Source organism: Catharus ustulatus, chromosome 16, assembly GCF_009819885.2.
Source record: "Catharus ustulatus isolate bCatUst1 chromosome 16, bCatUst1.pri.v2, whole genome shotgun sequence".
In the NCBI taxonomy this organism is placed as follows: Eukaryota; Metazoa; Chordata; class Aves; order Passeriformes; family Turdidae; genus Catharus; species Catharus ustulatus.
In genome coordinates, this window is record NC_046236.1 from 15,399,228 (window position 1) to 15,412,075 (window position 12,848).

Below are 12,848 nucleotides of genomic sequence, written 5' to 3' on the forward strand. Positions count from 1 at the left end.
CCCTGGGGGTTTTGGGGGGTTCCTGGGCTCAGTTGTTGTCCTGGCAGGAAATCAGAGTCCCTGGGGTTTTGGGGGGTTCCTGGCTTGGTGCTGTCCTGGAAGGAAATCAGAGTCCCTGGGGATTTTGGGGGGTTCCTGGGCTTGGTGCTGTCCTGGAAGGAAATCAGAGTCCCTGGGGGTTTGGGGGGTTCCTGGGCTCAGTTACTGTCCTGGCAGGAAATCAGAGTCCCTGGGGGTTTTGGGGGGTTCCTGGGCTCTAACTTACACTCTACTTATTTTTTGTGACTTGTAATTCTTCAGGTAAGGGTGGTAATTTTTCCCAGGGAGGCAAATCCAAGGCACAGGGGTTTTGGGTTCCTGACCCCCCTGCCATGGTCTCGATCCATCCAGGGCACCCAGAGGGATGTGCTGGGCTCCCACAGTTGTGCAGGATGGAGGAAATCCTTCATGGGAGGGGTTGTTGTGCACGGGAGGTGCCCAGGGAGGTGTGGAGTCCCCAGAGGAGCTCAGGAGGTGGCACTGAGCGCTCTGTGCTGGTGACAGGGTGGGCATGGAGCGTGGTGGGTGACCCTGGAGGGTTTTTCAGAGGCTGTGGGACTGCCCTGCAGCACTCACAGCTCCATCCCTCCCACTCAGGACGGAGACACGGACAAGAAGGACCCGTTTGAGGAGAGTGGGCTGAGCCTGAGCCCCACAGCTGCCGAGGCCAAGGAGAAGGTGAGGGCCAAGCGTGTGAAGAAGCGAGCGCCGCAGATGGACTGGAACAAGAAACGGGAGATTTTCAGCAATTTCTGAGCCCCTCCCGGCCCAGCCCGGACGTTTCTGAGGTGCCTACGCCCTGTCCTCGGTGTCCACGTGAGATGCTTTGTGCTCTGCTCTTCACTGGTTGCTTTTACAAGGCGTATTTTAAAGTCCTTTTTATTTTTATTTTTTATTATTATTGTTATTATTATTATTATTGTTACTCACCAGCGATTCTCATAAGACAAATGTGACCAAAGCTCTTTTTCTTGCTTGCTCTTGAGCCTGGCTCTGGCTGCTCACCGTCCCCTGTTCCTATGAGAAAGGACTGGAAGAATTTTAACTCTTGTTTCTTACTTGCATCATTTAGGCTTCTGTTACTTTTTTTTTTCTTTTTTTTTTTTTTTAAATGTGGGGTGTTTTGGCTTTGTGGGTGTCCCAGACTGAGCCCCATGGGATGCTCTGTGCCCCTGTGGAAACATCTCAGGGCTCGTGGTGGCTGCCTGGGGACCCCCTCCCCAGCTCCCCACGCCCAGCATCAGCTTCTCCCACCATGGGAAAATGGACTGTGGCTGGAAATTGTTCGTTGGCTTTGCTATTGAAGCAAAAACGTTTGTTTTGTTGGTTTGTTTTTTTTGTTTTTCTTTGTTTTTTAAATGAAGTTCCATGTGTTTCCAGTTATTTAGGAACCTCCCCCGCTTCAGCAGCTCCTGCCCCGGGCAGTAAAAGCTCATTTTTCACCCCAAACAGCTCTGCAGAGGGGAGAGGGTGGGGTTTGAAAGCAAAGCCCGAAGCCAAAGGGCTCAGCTCTCCCCACCTGCAGCCGAGGATGTGGCAGGGGAAGGAGGGAGCAGGGCCAGTCCTGCCCCACGGAGCACGAAGAGGAGAACCACGAGATGCTACAAAAACTCTTTGGACAGAGCTGGCAGTGGGGAATGACCCAAAATCTGCCTCCAGGAGGGAGATCAGGGATGCAGCTCTGGCTGAGGCTCAGCACTGGCACTGGGGCTGGTCCAGCTCCCACCCGGGCTGGGTTTGGTGTCCCCAGCCTGGGAGTGTCACCGTGGGAAGGACATCCCCCAAACGGGGCTGGAGATGGAGCAGGCACTGCTGTGATGGAGTGGGCAGCACCTCTGCCTTCTGTGGCCTCCTCCAGAGCCACTCTCAGCATTCAGAGTGTATTTTAAAGCATTACAGATGAAGTCCATTCAAGCTCTTTATTGTTGCCTTTGGCTGTGGTGAAGGTGGCTCAGCTGAGCTGCAGCACTCCCAGGTAGCAGAGCTGAGTTCCCAGGGCAGGGTTGGGGCTGTCCCACTCCCTCCCAGGCCCCAGCAGCAATCCCAGCCCTGCTCTGGGAAGGACTGGGAATAGGAAGGGGACTGGGAACACCAAGCCATGGCTGGAAAGGCAAAGGGCAGCGCTCACCTGGCTGTGGATGAGGTGTGAACACAGAGCTGTGGCTGTGCCCTGCTCACTCCAGCCCTCCTGGGATAAACCCTTGGGTGGTCAGGGTGCTATGGATGTGGGAAGGGCTCTGCATGGATTTCCTAAGGTGTTTCCAAATTGTGGAGCTAAAAGGTGCCTTATCCCATTCTCTGCTCTGCTCAGCAGCAGGCTGGGGCTCAGCACAGGTGTTTGGTTTCCTGGTGCCTGTGGCCTTGTGCTGCTGGCAGGAGAGTGTGGAGAGCCTCAGGGGTGAAGGAGATGAGTTCTCTTTAGGAAAGTTATCTTTTAGGATTGTCGATGGGCTGAACAGGTTGAAAATAATGACTTAGGAGAGGAACTGGTGCAGGTGTTTGGGGTGATGGGGGATGTGGAGAGGCTGCCTGCCCTCGGGGCTCTGCCATTAACAAGACACCTCTTCCCCATCCCACTTCAGATTACCTGCTCTCTTTTTTGGCCCCCAAAATACTGTCTTCTCTCTGTGGGTAATGATTGGAAGGATTCCTTCTTTTCCACGGTGTGCACGTTGCTTCCCGTGCCCGCATTGCCAAACCCCGGCAGTGCCCGGGCTGCACAGGGCAGAGCATTCCCAGGACTCTGATGGAGCTCAGAGAGCACAGACCTGGTGTGAACACCCCACAGACCTGGTGTAAACACCCCACAAACCTGGTGTAAACACCCCACAGACCTGGTGTGAACACCCCATTTCTCATCCAACTGCTGCAGGTGAAGGGGGGAAGAATAAAACAAAAAAAACCTTGTGTAGTTTTGAATGTAGATCAAAAGAAATCAGGTGTGCAAATCTGTGTTGGTAAGATTGAAAATCTTCATCTCTCAGTCCATGGAAACTGCTCCTGGTTGAAGCATTACTGCATTCCTGACATCTTGTAGCTCAGTAGTAATTATTCAGTTCCTGTACATTTAACTTGGAAAAGAAAAATCAATAAAGTCTAAGGCTGTCAGCAGCATTGCAAACCCACCATGTACACGGTAATGTCGGTAATAAACTCGGTTTGCCATGTACCCAGCACTTATCTGCTCCTTCCTCAGCTGCTCGGGGAGGGAGCCCAGAGCGGAATTGCAGCCCTTTAGCACATTGTAAACTCTGCTTCCTCCCTGGCCTCTCTAAAGAGGAGCTGGAATTACGCCTTTGAAGCTCCACAATGAAGTCGGCACTGCCCTTTCTTTGAAGGACAAAACGCAGGGGTGGTGGTGTCCCTGTGTCAGCTCCTGGGGACACAGCCTGGCTCCCTGTGGCACACACAGAGTGGCCCTGCTGTGCATCACCCCCTGTCCTGCTGCCAGGACACACAGGTCGCTCATCCAGGCACGGATTCCCTCTGCTCCTGGCTTGGGAAAGCTCCAGCTGCACCTCAGAACCCCAGGATCACCAAGGTTGGAAAAGATTTCCAGGATCACCGAGTTCAACCTGTGCTTTATCCCCACCTTGTCCCCAGCCCAGAGCACTGAGAGGCCTTCCCTGGTTCCACCACCTCCCTGGGGCAGCCCCTCCCAGTGTTGAAAAACCTTTTCCATGCAGAAATTCCTGCTGCAGCCCACCCTGGATGTCCCCTGGCACACCTGGCAGCACACCTGGCAGCACCCCTGGCTTGTGGCAGGGCAGGTTGCCATGGTTCAGCCTTGCTGAGGTCACCCACGTTCTCCTCCCCCCAGCCAGTGTCACACAAATGCCAGCAAACCTCGTGGGTGCAAAAAACCCCTCACCACCTTTATTAAACGAGTATTTACAAGCAGCAGCACGTCCCTGAGGACAAAGCTTTTCTCTGCAGTGACTCAGTGTGGCACAGCTGGGCTGTGCTCAGCCATTCACCCAGGCTGGAGCCTTCAGGATTGCTGCCTCTCAAAGCCCCTTTTTCCTCTGGAGAGCTGAGCCCTTGCCAGTGGCTGCTCCCTGGAGCTGCTGCAGCAGGCTCCTGTCCCCTGCAGTCACACTGCCAGCCCTGTGCCAGGCCCAGCTTTAGCAGGGCTCAGCCCAAGCAGCTTTGTGGCTCTCCAAAGGCTGGATGATCCCTCAGAGGCTCTTGGCAGCTGGGCAAATGTCTTGGTTGAGGCACTGGCTGCAGCGAGGGTTGACAGGCAGGCAGGTCTGCTGCCCAAAGCCCACCAGGAGCCAGTTTATCTCCTTCCAGAGGTCCCTGGTGAGAGCAGAAACAGCAGTGTTGTCATCCAGCTGCTTGGAAGGGGTGAGGAACAGCCTGTGCTGCTACTGGGATCCCTTTCCCCTCCTGCCTGCTCCCCTGGAGGTGAGTCCCAGCCCTTCCTCCCTGCTAGGAACAGCCCTCCCAAGCTTTCCTGGTCCTGCTGAGCTGGGGGAGCAGTGCCTGTGCTCAGGCACGTTCCAGGTGTGGAGCTGTGCCTGTGTACGTGTCAGCTGCTGTTTGATACTGAAAATGAATCATCAGGATCCAGCCCTGCTGTGGCCACTGGGCTCAACAAGGCCCTGTGTGGAAAAGCACCTGGTTTGGGGTCATGGTAAACTTGGTAAGGCAAAAATCAGGGATCAAGAGCTCCACTGGTGGTGACTGATGCATCTGACAGCAACAGAACCACCAGGCAGGTGAGATGCTGCTGCTGGAGCTCTGGCACAGGGGAAACACCTGGGAAGAGGACGAAGCCAAAATGCAATCCCTGCAACTGCCCCAAGCAGGACTTTGTGCAGACATGGCTCCTGCAGCCAGCAGGGCTCAGGGCTCACCTGGGCAGCCACTCCTCCAGTGCCACCCGAGTCTGCTCGGGGCTCTTGGTCTCCTTCTTCACCCACTTGAGCCTGTTCGAGATCCTGTGCACGTGGGTGTCCACAGCTGGGGAGGGAGAGCCCAGAGTTTAGGTGAGGCAGGCACACCTGAATAGAGAGAGCAGAGCCAAAGCTGCCTGTGACAGCCCCAGGCCAGGGCAGCAGGAGCAGCAGGAGCAGCAGGAGCAGCAGGGTGGAACAGGACTCGAGGCTCACTCCAAGCACAAACATTTTCTTCCCAGGCCCAGAGCCAAAAGCATTTGGGGTGGGTGTCTCTCCCCAGGTTCACAGAGCCCAGCCAAGCTCTCTCCCAAGGTTCCCCTGCTCTGTGGAGCAGGCACAGAGCCTGGCCCTGCTCCCTCTGCACATTCTCATCCTCCCGGAGTTTCAGCTGGAGTTACGCAAATCGTGATCTCTGCCCCTTCCTTTGCCCGCATGGAAAACACATTTCATAATACCCACCAGCAGAGAGGGCTTGGGAGGCTTAGAGCAGTGTTTATAATGTGCTTTGAGCTCAAAAGCTCTGAATGCAAAGTGTATTATTGTTAGATCAGCAGTGATAAACCTGTCTCTGGGGCTAATTGGGCAAAACCCAGGAAATTGCTGTAAACAGGAAGACTAAGCCTTGCCTCCCAAATCAAAACCCAGCACACAATTCTTTGGAAAACACTTGGCTGGTTTGGCTGCCTCTGGACTTCCCTCCCCCACAGCAGGAGAACAACAGAGCCCAAGGGCTGCTGGATGCAGGGCAGGGGCCAGGCCTGTCCAGCTGATGGTCACCAGAGGGGCTGCAGGGTCCAGCTCCCGCCCACTCGCTCATCCTGGCTTTCCCAGGCTCTTCCATCAAGCAGCACATTCTTTAGGAACACTGATCTGTCCCCAGGCGCCCTGCAGGTGATGGTCCAGCCCCATCTGGCACCAGCTCCCCAGGGCAGTGACTTCCCTTGGGAATTTCTGCTTTCAAATCTGGGGAGAAACAGCAGCTGCTTAAATCCTACAGCTCACTGGGAGGCTGAGGGTCACTCTGTTCTCCCACCAAAGCACCCTGCAGAGGACTGAACCAAAGGGATTTTACCAGGCTCCTGGGGGCTGGGGCTGCAGTGCTCCCCCTCTGCCTGGGGAATGGATTGGGATTTAGGAGAGGGATGGGAAAAACAGGCTCCAAGTTACCTATGCCAGCCACGCTGTCCCAGGCAATGTGCATGGCCAAATGGGCCATTTTGGGCCCAACTCCTGGCAGCTGCACCAGCTCCTCCACAGTGCTGGGGATGTCACCCCCATACTTCTGCTTCAGGATGGCTGTGGTCTGCTTGATGTACTTCACCTTGTTCTGGAAAACCAAGGGGGAAGGCACACAATCCAAGGGGGAAGGCACACAATCCAAGCTGCCCTCCAACACAGGGAAAACACACACACAGCCCAGAAACAAACCACTCCTGAGAGTGTGGTACAGAGGAGAGCTGCACAGGGACAGAGCCTTGACTTCTGCTTGAAATCAAAACACTGAGAGCTCCAACCCCTGCACACTGCAGGCCCTGCAGCCAAGGATCCCACCTTGCTGGCAAAACTAAGTGCCCAAATTGGTGTAAAATCCAGCTTTGAGAGGGGAGAGCTGCCCACAAGAAGGGCACAGGGGGTTCCTGTGTGTCTGTGGGGTGATGCCACACTCACCCTCCAGAAGCCCACGGGGTAAATGATCTGTCCCAGGGTCTCCTCGTCCATCTGCAGCACGCTGTCCACGGTGAGGCCGCGCCGGCGCAGGCGCAGCATGGCAGCACTGGTCACCTGGTCCTTGGTCTGGCTGGACAGCATCAGGGCCAGCAGCACCTGGTAACGCATGACCTGGGGACAGAGGGGACACTGAGACACCCTGGGAGGATGTGGGAGTATCCAGCACCTCTCAGTGCAGGGTGTGCTCCCACCCTTCAGCCTCCAAGAGACTAGAGGGCTGCAACAGGAAAAAATCCATAAACTTTTAAATCCACCACACAATAAAGGGAGAAAAGAAACACCTTCAGGCTCAGCTGTCAGTCTCTGTGAGAGGACATCTCTGTCTGCTGGGATCTCACTCCAAAGATGCCAGTGCTGAGCCACAAAGGGATGGACAAAGCTTTTCCTGAGGATGGCATTCTCAGGAGACCCACAGGATGCACAAAGATAAATGCCCAGTGATTTTTCATGCAAATTCTGCTCTAAGCAGTTTTTGAAAATCCCAACCCTTTCCCACTAGGCTTCAGTAGGAACTGGGTGTCAGTGAGCTCCTCAGGGAACCAAATCTGAAGAACTGGGATGTCAGAGACAGGGAGAAGAAGGACAAATCCCAGGAATTCCTGTGCTGCTGCCATGCAGGGTTTAGCCAATTCCAATCTCCTATTTCCCAATTCTTTCTCCCCAGATGTGATTCTGTCACACCAGAGTGAGGAGGATGATGCAACTAACCCAAAATGACCCGGGATAACATGACACACAATCCTCCCTCCAGCTCAGCTACAAAGTTTACAAAACCACAGGTGCACCAGGAAAAATCCCTGAGTGCATGGAAGCAGGATAATCTCATGGTACAAAGAAATGGTGTGAGGAGCTGAGGGTTACAACATCCACGTTTTCTTGGAAGCAAGAACCCCTTTTCCCCAGGGAAGAGAAGTTATTTCCATGTGGTGCACCAAGGTCCCACAGCTGCCAGCCCACGTGCCTGGGAGCGTGTGATGTTCTCTGGGTCCGGGGTCAGAGCTCATCCTTCTCCCCAGGGATCAGGGCAGGGTGCCAGCAGCAAGGACAGCATTCCATGTGCCAAGACTGTCCAGCTGTGTCCTCCTGACCCTTCTCTCAGAGCCCAGCAGGTCCTGCTGCTCCTCTGAGCCTGCCTCTGGATGATCCCCACACTCCCACTCCAGAGCTGCTCCAAGTCCATGGGATTAGCTGGTCTCCAAACCCTAAAAATTCTGAGATTCTGTGATCGCCACATTCCCACTCCACTGCTCCTCCAAGCCTGCCCACGGGTGCTCCCCACGTCCCTCTGCATTCCATAGCCACCTTGCTGGATACTCCCCTTGGACTCTTACTGAGATTTTTAAGGGAAAAAGGAATGTGGCTTCACACCCTGCCAGCCTGCTCCATAAACAGCATTGCCCCTCATTCATCACATCCTCTGTGACCAATCCCAGCCCAGAGTCCTGATCCAGTTTCTGTCCTGGAAACATCCCAAGTGGGACAGATCCAGGGGCAGCAGGAGGATGAGGGAAGCTGCTGGAGCTGGTAGGATGATTTTACTTGTGGATGCTCTCATGTGTGGAAATGCTGGGATTGCTGTACCCAGCAATGTGTGGATGCTGCTTTGTGTGGGAATGCTGTTACCTGTGGGAATGCTGTTCCCTGTGGGAATGCTGTCACCTGTGGGAATGCTGTTATGTGTGGGAATGCTGTTCCCTGTGGGAATGCTGTTACCTGTGGAGGTGCACTGGTGTCATAGCACTTCTGCACTCCCATCTCATCCACAGGAGCATCCCTGCTCCTCCTCATCTCCCGGATGCGCTCCAGCTGCTCCTGCCAGTCCCGGGGCTCCCAGGGCGCGCTCGGGGGCTCGGCCCCATCGCCCTGCCCTGCCTCATAGGCAATGGCAAGGCTCTTCCTCCTCCTGCTCTTCCTCGGGGTGCTGGGTGTGCCCTGGATCTGGCTGCCTGCAAGGGATGGCAGATTCCAGGCTTGAGGAAAGATGCCTTCACTCCTCACAGAGCTCAGTGACAGCCCCACCAAGCACCCAGGGGACCCTGACCAGGGCAAGTTCCCTCCTGAGTCCCAACCCAAATATTGCACATCCCCGAGTCCCAAGCAGAGCCAGCACAGTGAGGGAGGGAGGGATGCTGAAAGAGACAAGTGGCAACAGGTGACACCATGGGGACACGTGTCCCAAACACAGGTGAGGCTGCTGAAGGGGCACCCCCAGCCCAGGACAGCACATCCCCCCTCGCTCTGAGGGGATGTGACAAGGACACCCAGCCCTGTCCCCAGCCAGGCCAGGCTCTGGTGCAGCCCCAGCTGCTCCCTGTGCCCAGCACAGCCCTGATCCCCCCTACACAGAATCAGCAATTTCTCCTCTCCCGTATGCCCCGTGTCCCCATCCCCTCTTCCCGCACCCCAAGAAAGCCGCGATCCCTTTCTCATACCCTTGATCCCTTTCTCATACCCTCGATCCTGTCTGTACCCCATCCCTGTCCATATCCCAATCACTGTCTGTACCCCAATCCCTGTCCGTACCCCATCCCTGTCCGTACCCCATCCCTGTCCGTACCCCAATCCCTGTCCATACCCCAATCACTGTCCGTATTCCAATCCCTGTCTGTACCCTGATCTCCTATCCTGTACCTCATTCCTGTCCGTACCCCCTATCCCGTACCCCAATCACTGTCCATACCCCAATCCCTGTCCATATCCCAATCCCTGTCCGTACCCCAATCCCTGTCCATATCCCATTCCCTGTCCACATCCCATTCTCTGTCCATATCCCATTCCCTGTCCATACCCCAACCTCTGTCCATATCCCATTCTCTGTCTATATCCCTAGTCCATTCCCTGTCCATATCCCTAGTCTATTCCCTGTCCATATCCCATTCTCTGTCTATATCCCTAGTCGGTTTCCGTACCCTGATCTCCTACCCCGTACTCCATCCCTGTCTGTACCCCAATCCCTGTCCACATCCCCATTCCCTGTCCATACCCCAATCACTGTCTGCACCCCCCATCCTGTACCCCATTCCCTATCCCGTACCCCATTCCCTGTCCGTACCCCATTCCCCATCCCTACCCCATTCCCTATCCCGTACCCCATTCCCTTTCCCGTATCCCGTTCCCCATCCCTACCCCAGCCCCGGCCGTACCCCCATCCCCATTCCCTATCCGTACCCCATTCCCTTTCCCGCACCCCATTCCCTATCCCGTACCCCATTCCCTATCCCGTACCCCATTCCCTATCCCGTACCCCATTCCCTGTCCGTACCCCGTTCCCCATCCCATCCCCAGCCCCGGCCGTACCCCCGCCGCCCCGGGCCGCTCGCAGCCGCCTCAGCGCCGCGCAGGCCGCGGGCCGGGGCCGGGCCGCGCTCATGGCGGCCCCGGGAACCACCGGGAACTACCGGGAACTACCGGGAACTACCGGGCCCGGCGGAACGCGGGGCCGCCGGAACGGGCGGGGCCTGAGGGGGGCGGCGCCGGCACCGGGCCCCGAGCGGAGCGGGCCGGGGGCGGCGGGGCCGGGCCGGGCCGGGCCGGGCTCGGGGTGAGTGATGGGGGCACCGGCACCTGTGAGGGGCCGCGCTGGGCTTGTGGGGTCTGGAGGTGTGACCTCGTTTTGTTTGGGGGGGCTGTGCTGTGACCCCGCTGTGTTTGGGGGGGCTGTGCTGTGACCTGCATTGTATTTGGGGTCTGGGGTGTGACCCTGTTGTATTTGGAAGGGTCTGGGTGTGACCCAGTTGTGTTTGGGGTCTGTGCTGTGACCCCGCTGTGTTTGGGGTCTGGGGTGTGACCCTGTTGTGTTTGGGGGGGCTGTGCTGTGACCCCGTTGTATTTGGAAGGGTCTGAGTGTGACCCAGTTGTGTTTGGGGTCTGAGATGTGACCCTGTTGTGTTTGTGGGGTCTGGGATGTGACCCCGTTGTGTTTGGGGTCTGGGGTGTGACCCCACTGTCTTTGGGGGCTGTGCTGTGACCCCCATTATGTTTGGGGTCCTGTGCTGTGACCCCCATTGTGTTTAGGGGCTGTGCTGTGACCCTGCTGTGTTTGGGGTCTGTGCTGTGACCCCGCTGTGTTTGGGCTCTGTGCTGTGACCCCGCTGTGTTTGGGGTCTGGGCTAGGTGGTCGTGGCATGTCATGGCTTGGGGATGGGATGTGGCATGTCCAGGCTTGTTTGGGGGTGGCAGGCGGACAGTGTGCCATTGTCTGTATGTCCCTGGGGACAGGGGACTGGGGGCTGTGTGTGTCCCCAAGGGTGGCGGGCTGGGGTCCATGGTGTGACCCCTGGTGACACTGGGGGTGTGTCCATGGTGTGACCCCTGGTGACACTGGGGAGTGTCCATGGTGTGACCCCTGGTGACACTGGGGGGTGTCCATGGTGTGGACACTGGGCTGGGGTCCATGGTGTGACCCCTGGTGACACTGGGGGGTGTCCATGGTGTGACCCCTGGTGACACTGGGGGGTGTCCATGGTGTGGACACTGGGCTGGGGTCCATGGTGTGACCCCTGGTGACACTGGGGGTGTCCATGGTGTGACCCCTGGTGACACTGGGGGGTGTCCATGGTGTGACCCCTGGTGACACTGGGGGGTGTCCATGGCATGTCCTGGATTCTGGGATTGCTGTCCCCAGACTGTGGGGTATCCATGGGATGTCCATGGGGATGGAGGGGTCTGGGGCTGTGCAGGGTCATGTGCTCAGGTCCCCAAGGGACAGTGGGACACTTTCTGGAGGTTGTGGTTGTAATGACCATCCTTGTTCTTGCCCCATCTTTCTCTTGCTGTGGCAGCACTTGGATGTTCCAACACTCAGATTTGTAAATCCTTCCTCACTCCCACATCGACAGCACAGCACGGTGTGCTTGGCCTTTGCTTTGGGAACAAGCTCACACCCTCCAAAAATTGTGTGCACGTGGATATACTGCAAAAATCAGCCTGTGTGCTGGAGTGGGCATTCAGAGCTCCCAGGAAAGGGTGTCCCAAAGGCCTGTGCTCCATGGGGAGCTGTGGGATGCAGGTGCTGAAGGCAGGAGCAGCACAAACTCCTTGTGTTTCCTCAGTGCTGGGTTTCTCCCAGGTTTGAAAGCTCTTTGGGAAGGCCCCAGTGTGATGCTGTTATTGGGGTTTTCCTGCTGAAATATTCCCCTTAAACCTCTCTGTTGTGTGTTTGCAGGGCCTCAGCACTTGGCAGCAATGGCAAAGCCTCAGAGCAAGGATTCCGGGCTGAAGGAGAAGTTCAGGAACCTCCTGGGGCTGGGAACATCCCGGGGAAGTTCCAAATCATCGGAGGGGAAGCAGACAGAGTTTGTCATCACTGCAGAAATACTCAAGGTGTGAGAACTGAGTGGAGTGGAGGTGGTACCTCAGCTGAGGGGGTCAGGAGGGCTTGCTCCTTTCCTGGGTTTTTGGGCATTCAGTTCCTCTCCATCATTCCCTCTCCTGATCTCTCAACCCATTCTCTGGGTGTAGAACTCTCCTACTTTGCAGCTCCAGCATTTGAGTTGTTCACTCTCTGAGTACTTCGGAGATACTTGTCATGTTGGGTTACAGGGTATTTCCCTGTCCCCTCCTTTTTTATAGTCTGAGCTTGATGAAGTTTCTGTGGTGGCAGTTTCCACAAGCTGGGAACTGTTTCTGTTTTATGAAAACCTTATGGTTCTGTGGAGAAGAAAAATAAAATAATTGATTCCAGTAATTGGTACCACAAGTCTGTAAGAAGAGTAGTTGGCACATAAGGAGGAAAATGCAAAAAAAAAAAAAGGAGAAGGAGACCAGAATTCCTTCTCCCCTTGGAGAAAAGGATAAATGTTTCTGGTCAGATAAACTGTTAGCTTATTTCTCCATTTCTTTCCAGGAACTGAGCATAGAGTGTGGATTGAGTAACAGGATACGAGCAATCAGTCAAATTTGTGAAGTGGCAAAAACCAAAAAAATTGAAGAGGTGAGTTCCAAGGTGTTCAGTGGGTATTGGAAGGATGGAAATTTAAGCAGCAGCTCTCAAACTATTGTAAGAGACTCCTGTTGTTTAAAGCTTTTTAAAATGGGTGATCCCAGATTTGTGCTTTAAAAGGAAATTACTCTGCCCAGCCTTCCAGCTCTGGAGGAGAGGATGGAGCTGTTGGGCTTCCTGGAAGAAGAATGTTGGGGATATTCAGGATAGTTCATAGCAGATGATGTTTAGAGGGG

General features: G+C 55.5%; 3 protein-coding genes and 1 long non-coding RNA gene across 9 annotated transcripts in view; 2 read left to right on the forward strand and 2 right to left on the reverse strand.

Annotated features, from left to right (window-relative positions):
* SLC9A3R2 (SLC9A3 regulator 2) overlaps positions 1-3,208 on the forward strand; it is a 37,778-nt gene extending 34,570 nt beyond the window's left edge. For both annotated transcript variants that reach the window (XM_033074140.2, XM_033074141.2), the window contains exon 7: positions 637-3,208. In XM_033074140.2, coding sequence (XP_032930031.1) covers positions 637-795 — 159 coding nt within the window. In that variant the 3' untranslated portion in view covers positions 796-3,208. The remainder of the gene's footprint in view (positions 1-636) is intronic.
* Positions 2,670-3,629, reverse strand: LOC122149438. The gene is made up of 2 exons (XR_006163068.1): positions 2,874-3,629; positions 2,670-2,829 (listed from the first exon to the last, which is right to left on the reverse strand). It is a non-coding gene; the product is annotated as an uncharacterized LOC122149438 (long non-coding RNA).
* A 264-nt stretch (positions 3,630-3,893) lies between these two features.
* NTHL1 (nth like DNA glycosylase 1) lies at positions 3,894-10,041 on the reverse strand. 2 transcript variants are annotated; one of them, XM_033074148.2, is made up of 6 exons: positions 9,969-10,041; positions 8,385-8,617; positions 6,612-6,782; positions 6,111-6,270; positions 4,902-5,007; positions 3,894-4,341 (listed from the first exon to the last, which is right to left on the reverse strand). In XM_033074148.2, exons 1-6 carry the CDS (start codon positions 10,039-10,041, stop codon positions 4,218-4,220), a joined length of 867 nt encoding a protein of 288 aa, XP_032930039.1. In that variant the 3' UTR covers positions 3,894-4,217. The 2 variants fall into 2 exon arrangements, 1 of the variants encoding a protein (XP_032930039.1); XR_004419556.1 differs by having other exon boundaries at positions 4,257-4,341; positions 4,902-5,048.
* A 136-nt stretch (positions 10,042-10,177) lies between these two features.
* The window catches only part of TSC2 (TSC complex subunit 2), a 34,349-nt gene continuing 31,678 nt past the window's right edge, over positions 10,178-12,848 (forward strand). For all 4 annotated transcript variants that reach the window (XM_033074126.2, XM_033074127.2, XM_033074128.2 and 1 more), the window contains exons 1-3: positions 10,178-10,212; positions 11,836-11,993; positions 12,517-12,603. In XM_033074126.2, the coding sequence (XP_032930017.1) occupies positions 11,856-11,993; positions 12,517-12,603 (225 nt within the window). In that variant the 5' untranslated portion in view covers positions 10,178-10,212; positions 11,836-11,855. The remainder of the gene's footprint in view (positions 10,213-11,835; positions 11,994-12,516; positions 12,604-12,848) is intronic.

Bases quoted from the DNA above. Each gene is read 5' to 3' on its own strand.
- NTHL1 (XM_033074148.2), bottom strand. From the start codon at position 10,041: ATGAGCGCGGCCCGGCCCCGGCCCGCGGCCTGCGCGGCGCTGAGGCGG. The intron at 6,783-8,384 runs GTAACAGCATTC...CTCTGTCCCCAG, and splicing joins ACACCAGTGCACCTCCACAG to GTCATGCGTTACCAGGTGCT. The intron at 5,008-6,110 runs GTAACTTGGAGC...CTCCCTCCCCAG, and splicing joins GGACAGCGTGGCTGGCATAG to CTGTGGACACCCACGTGCAC.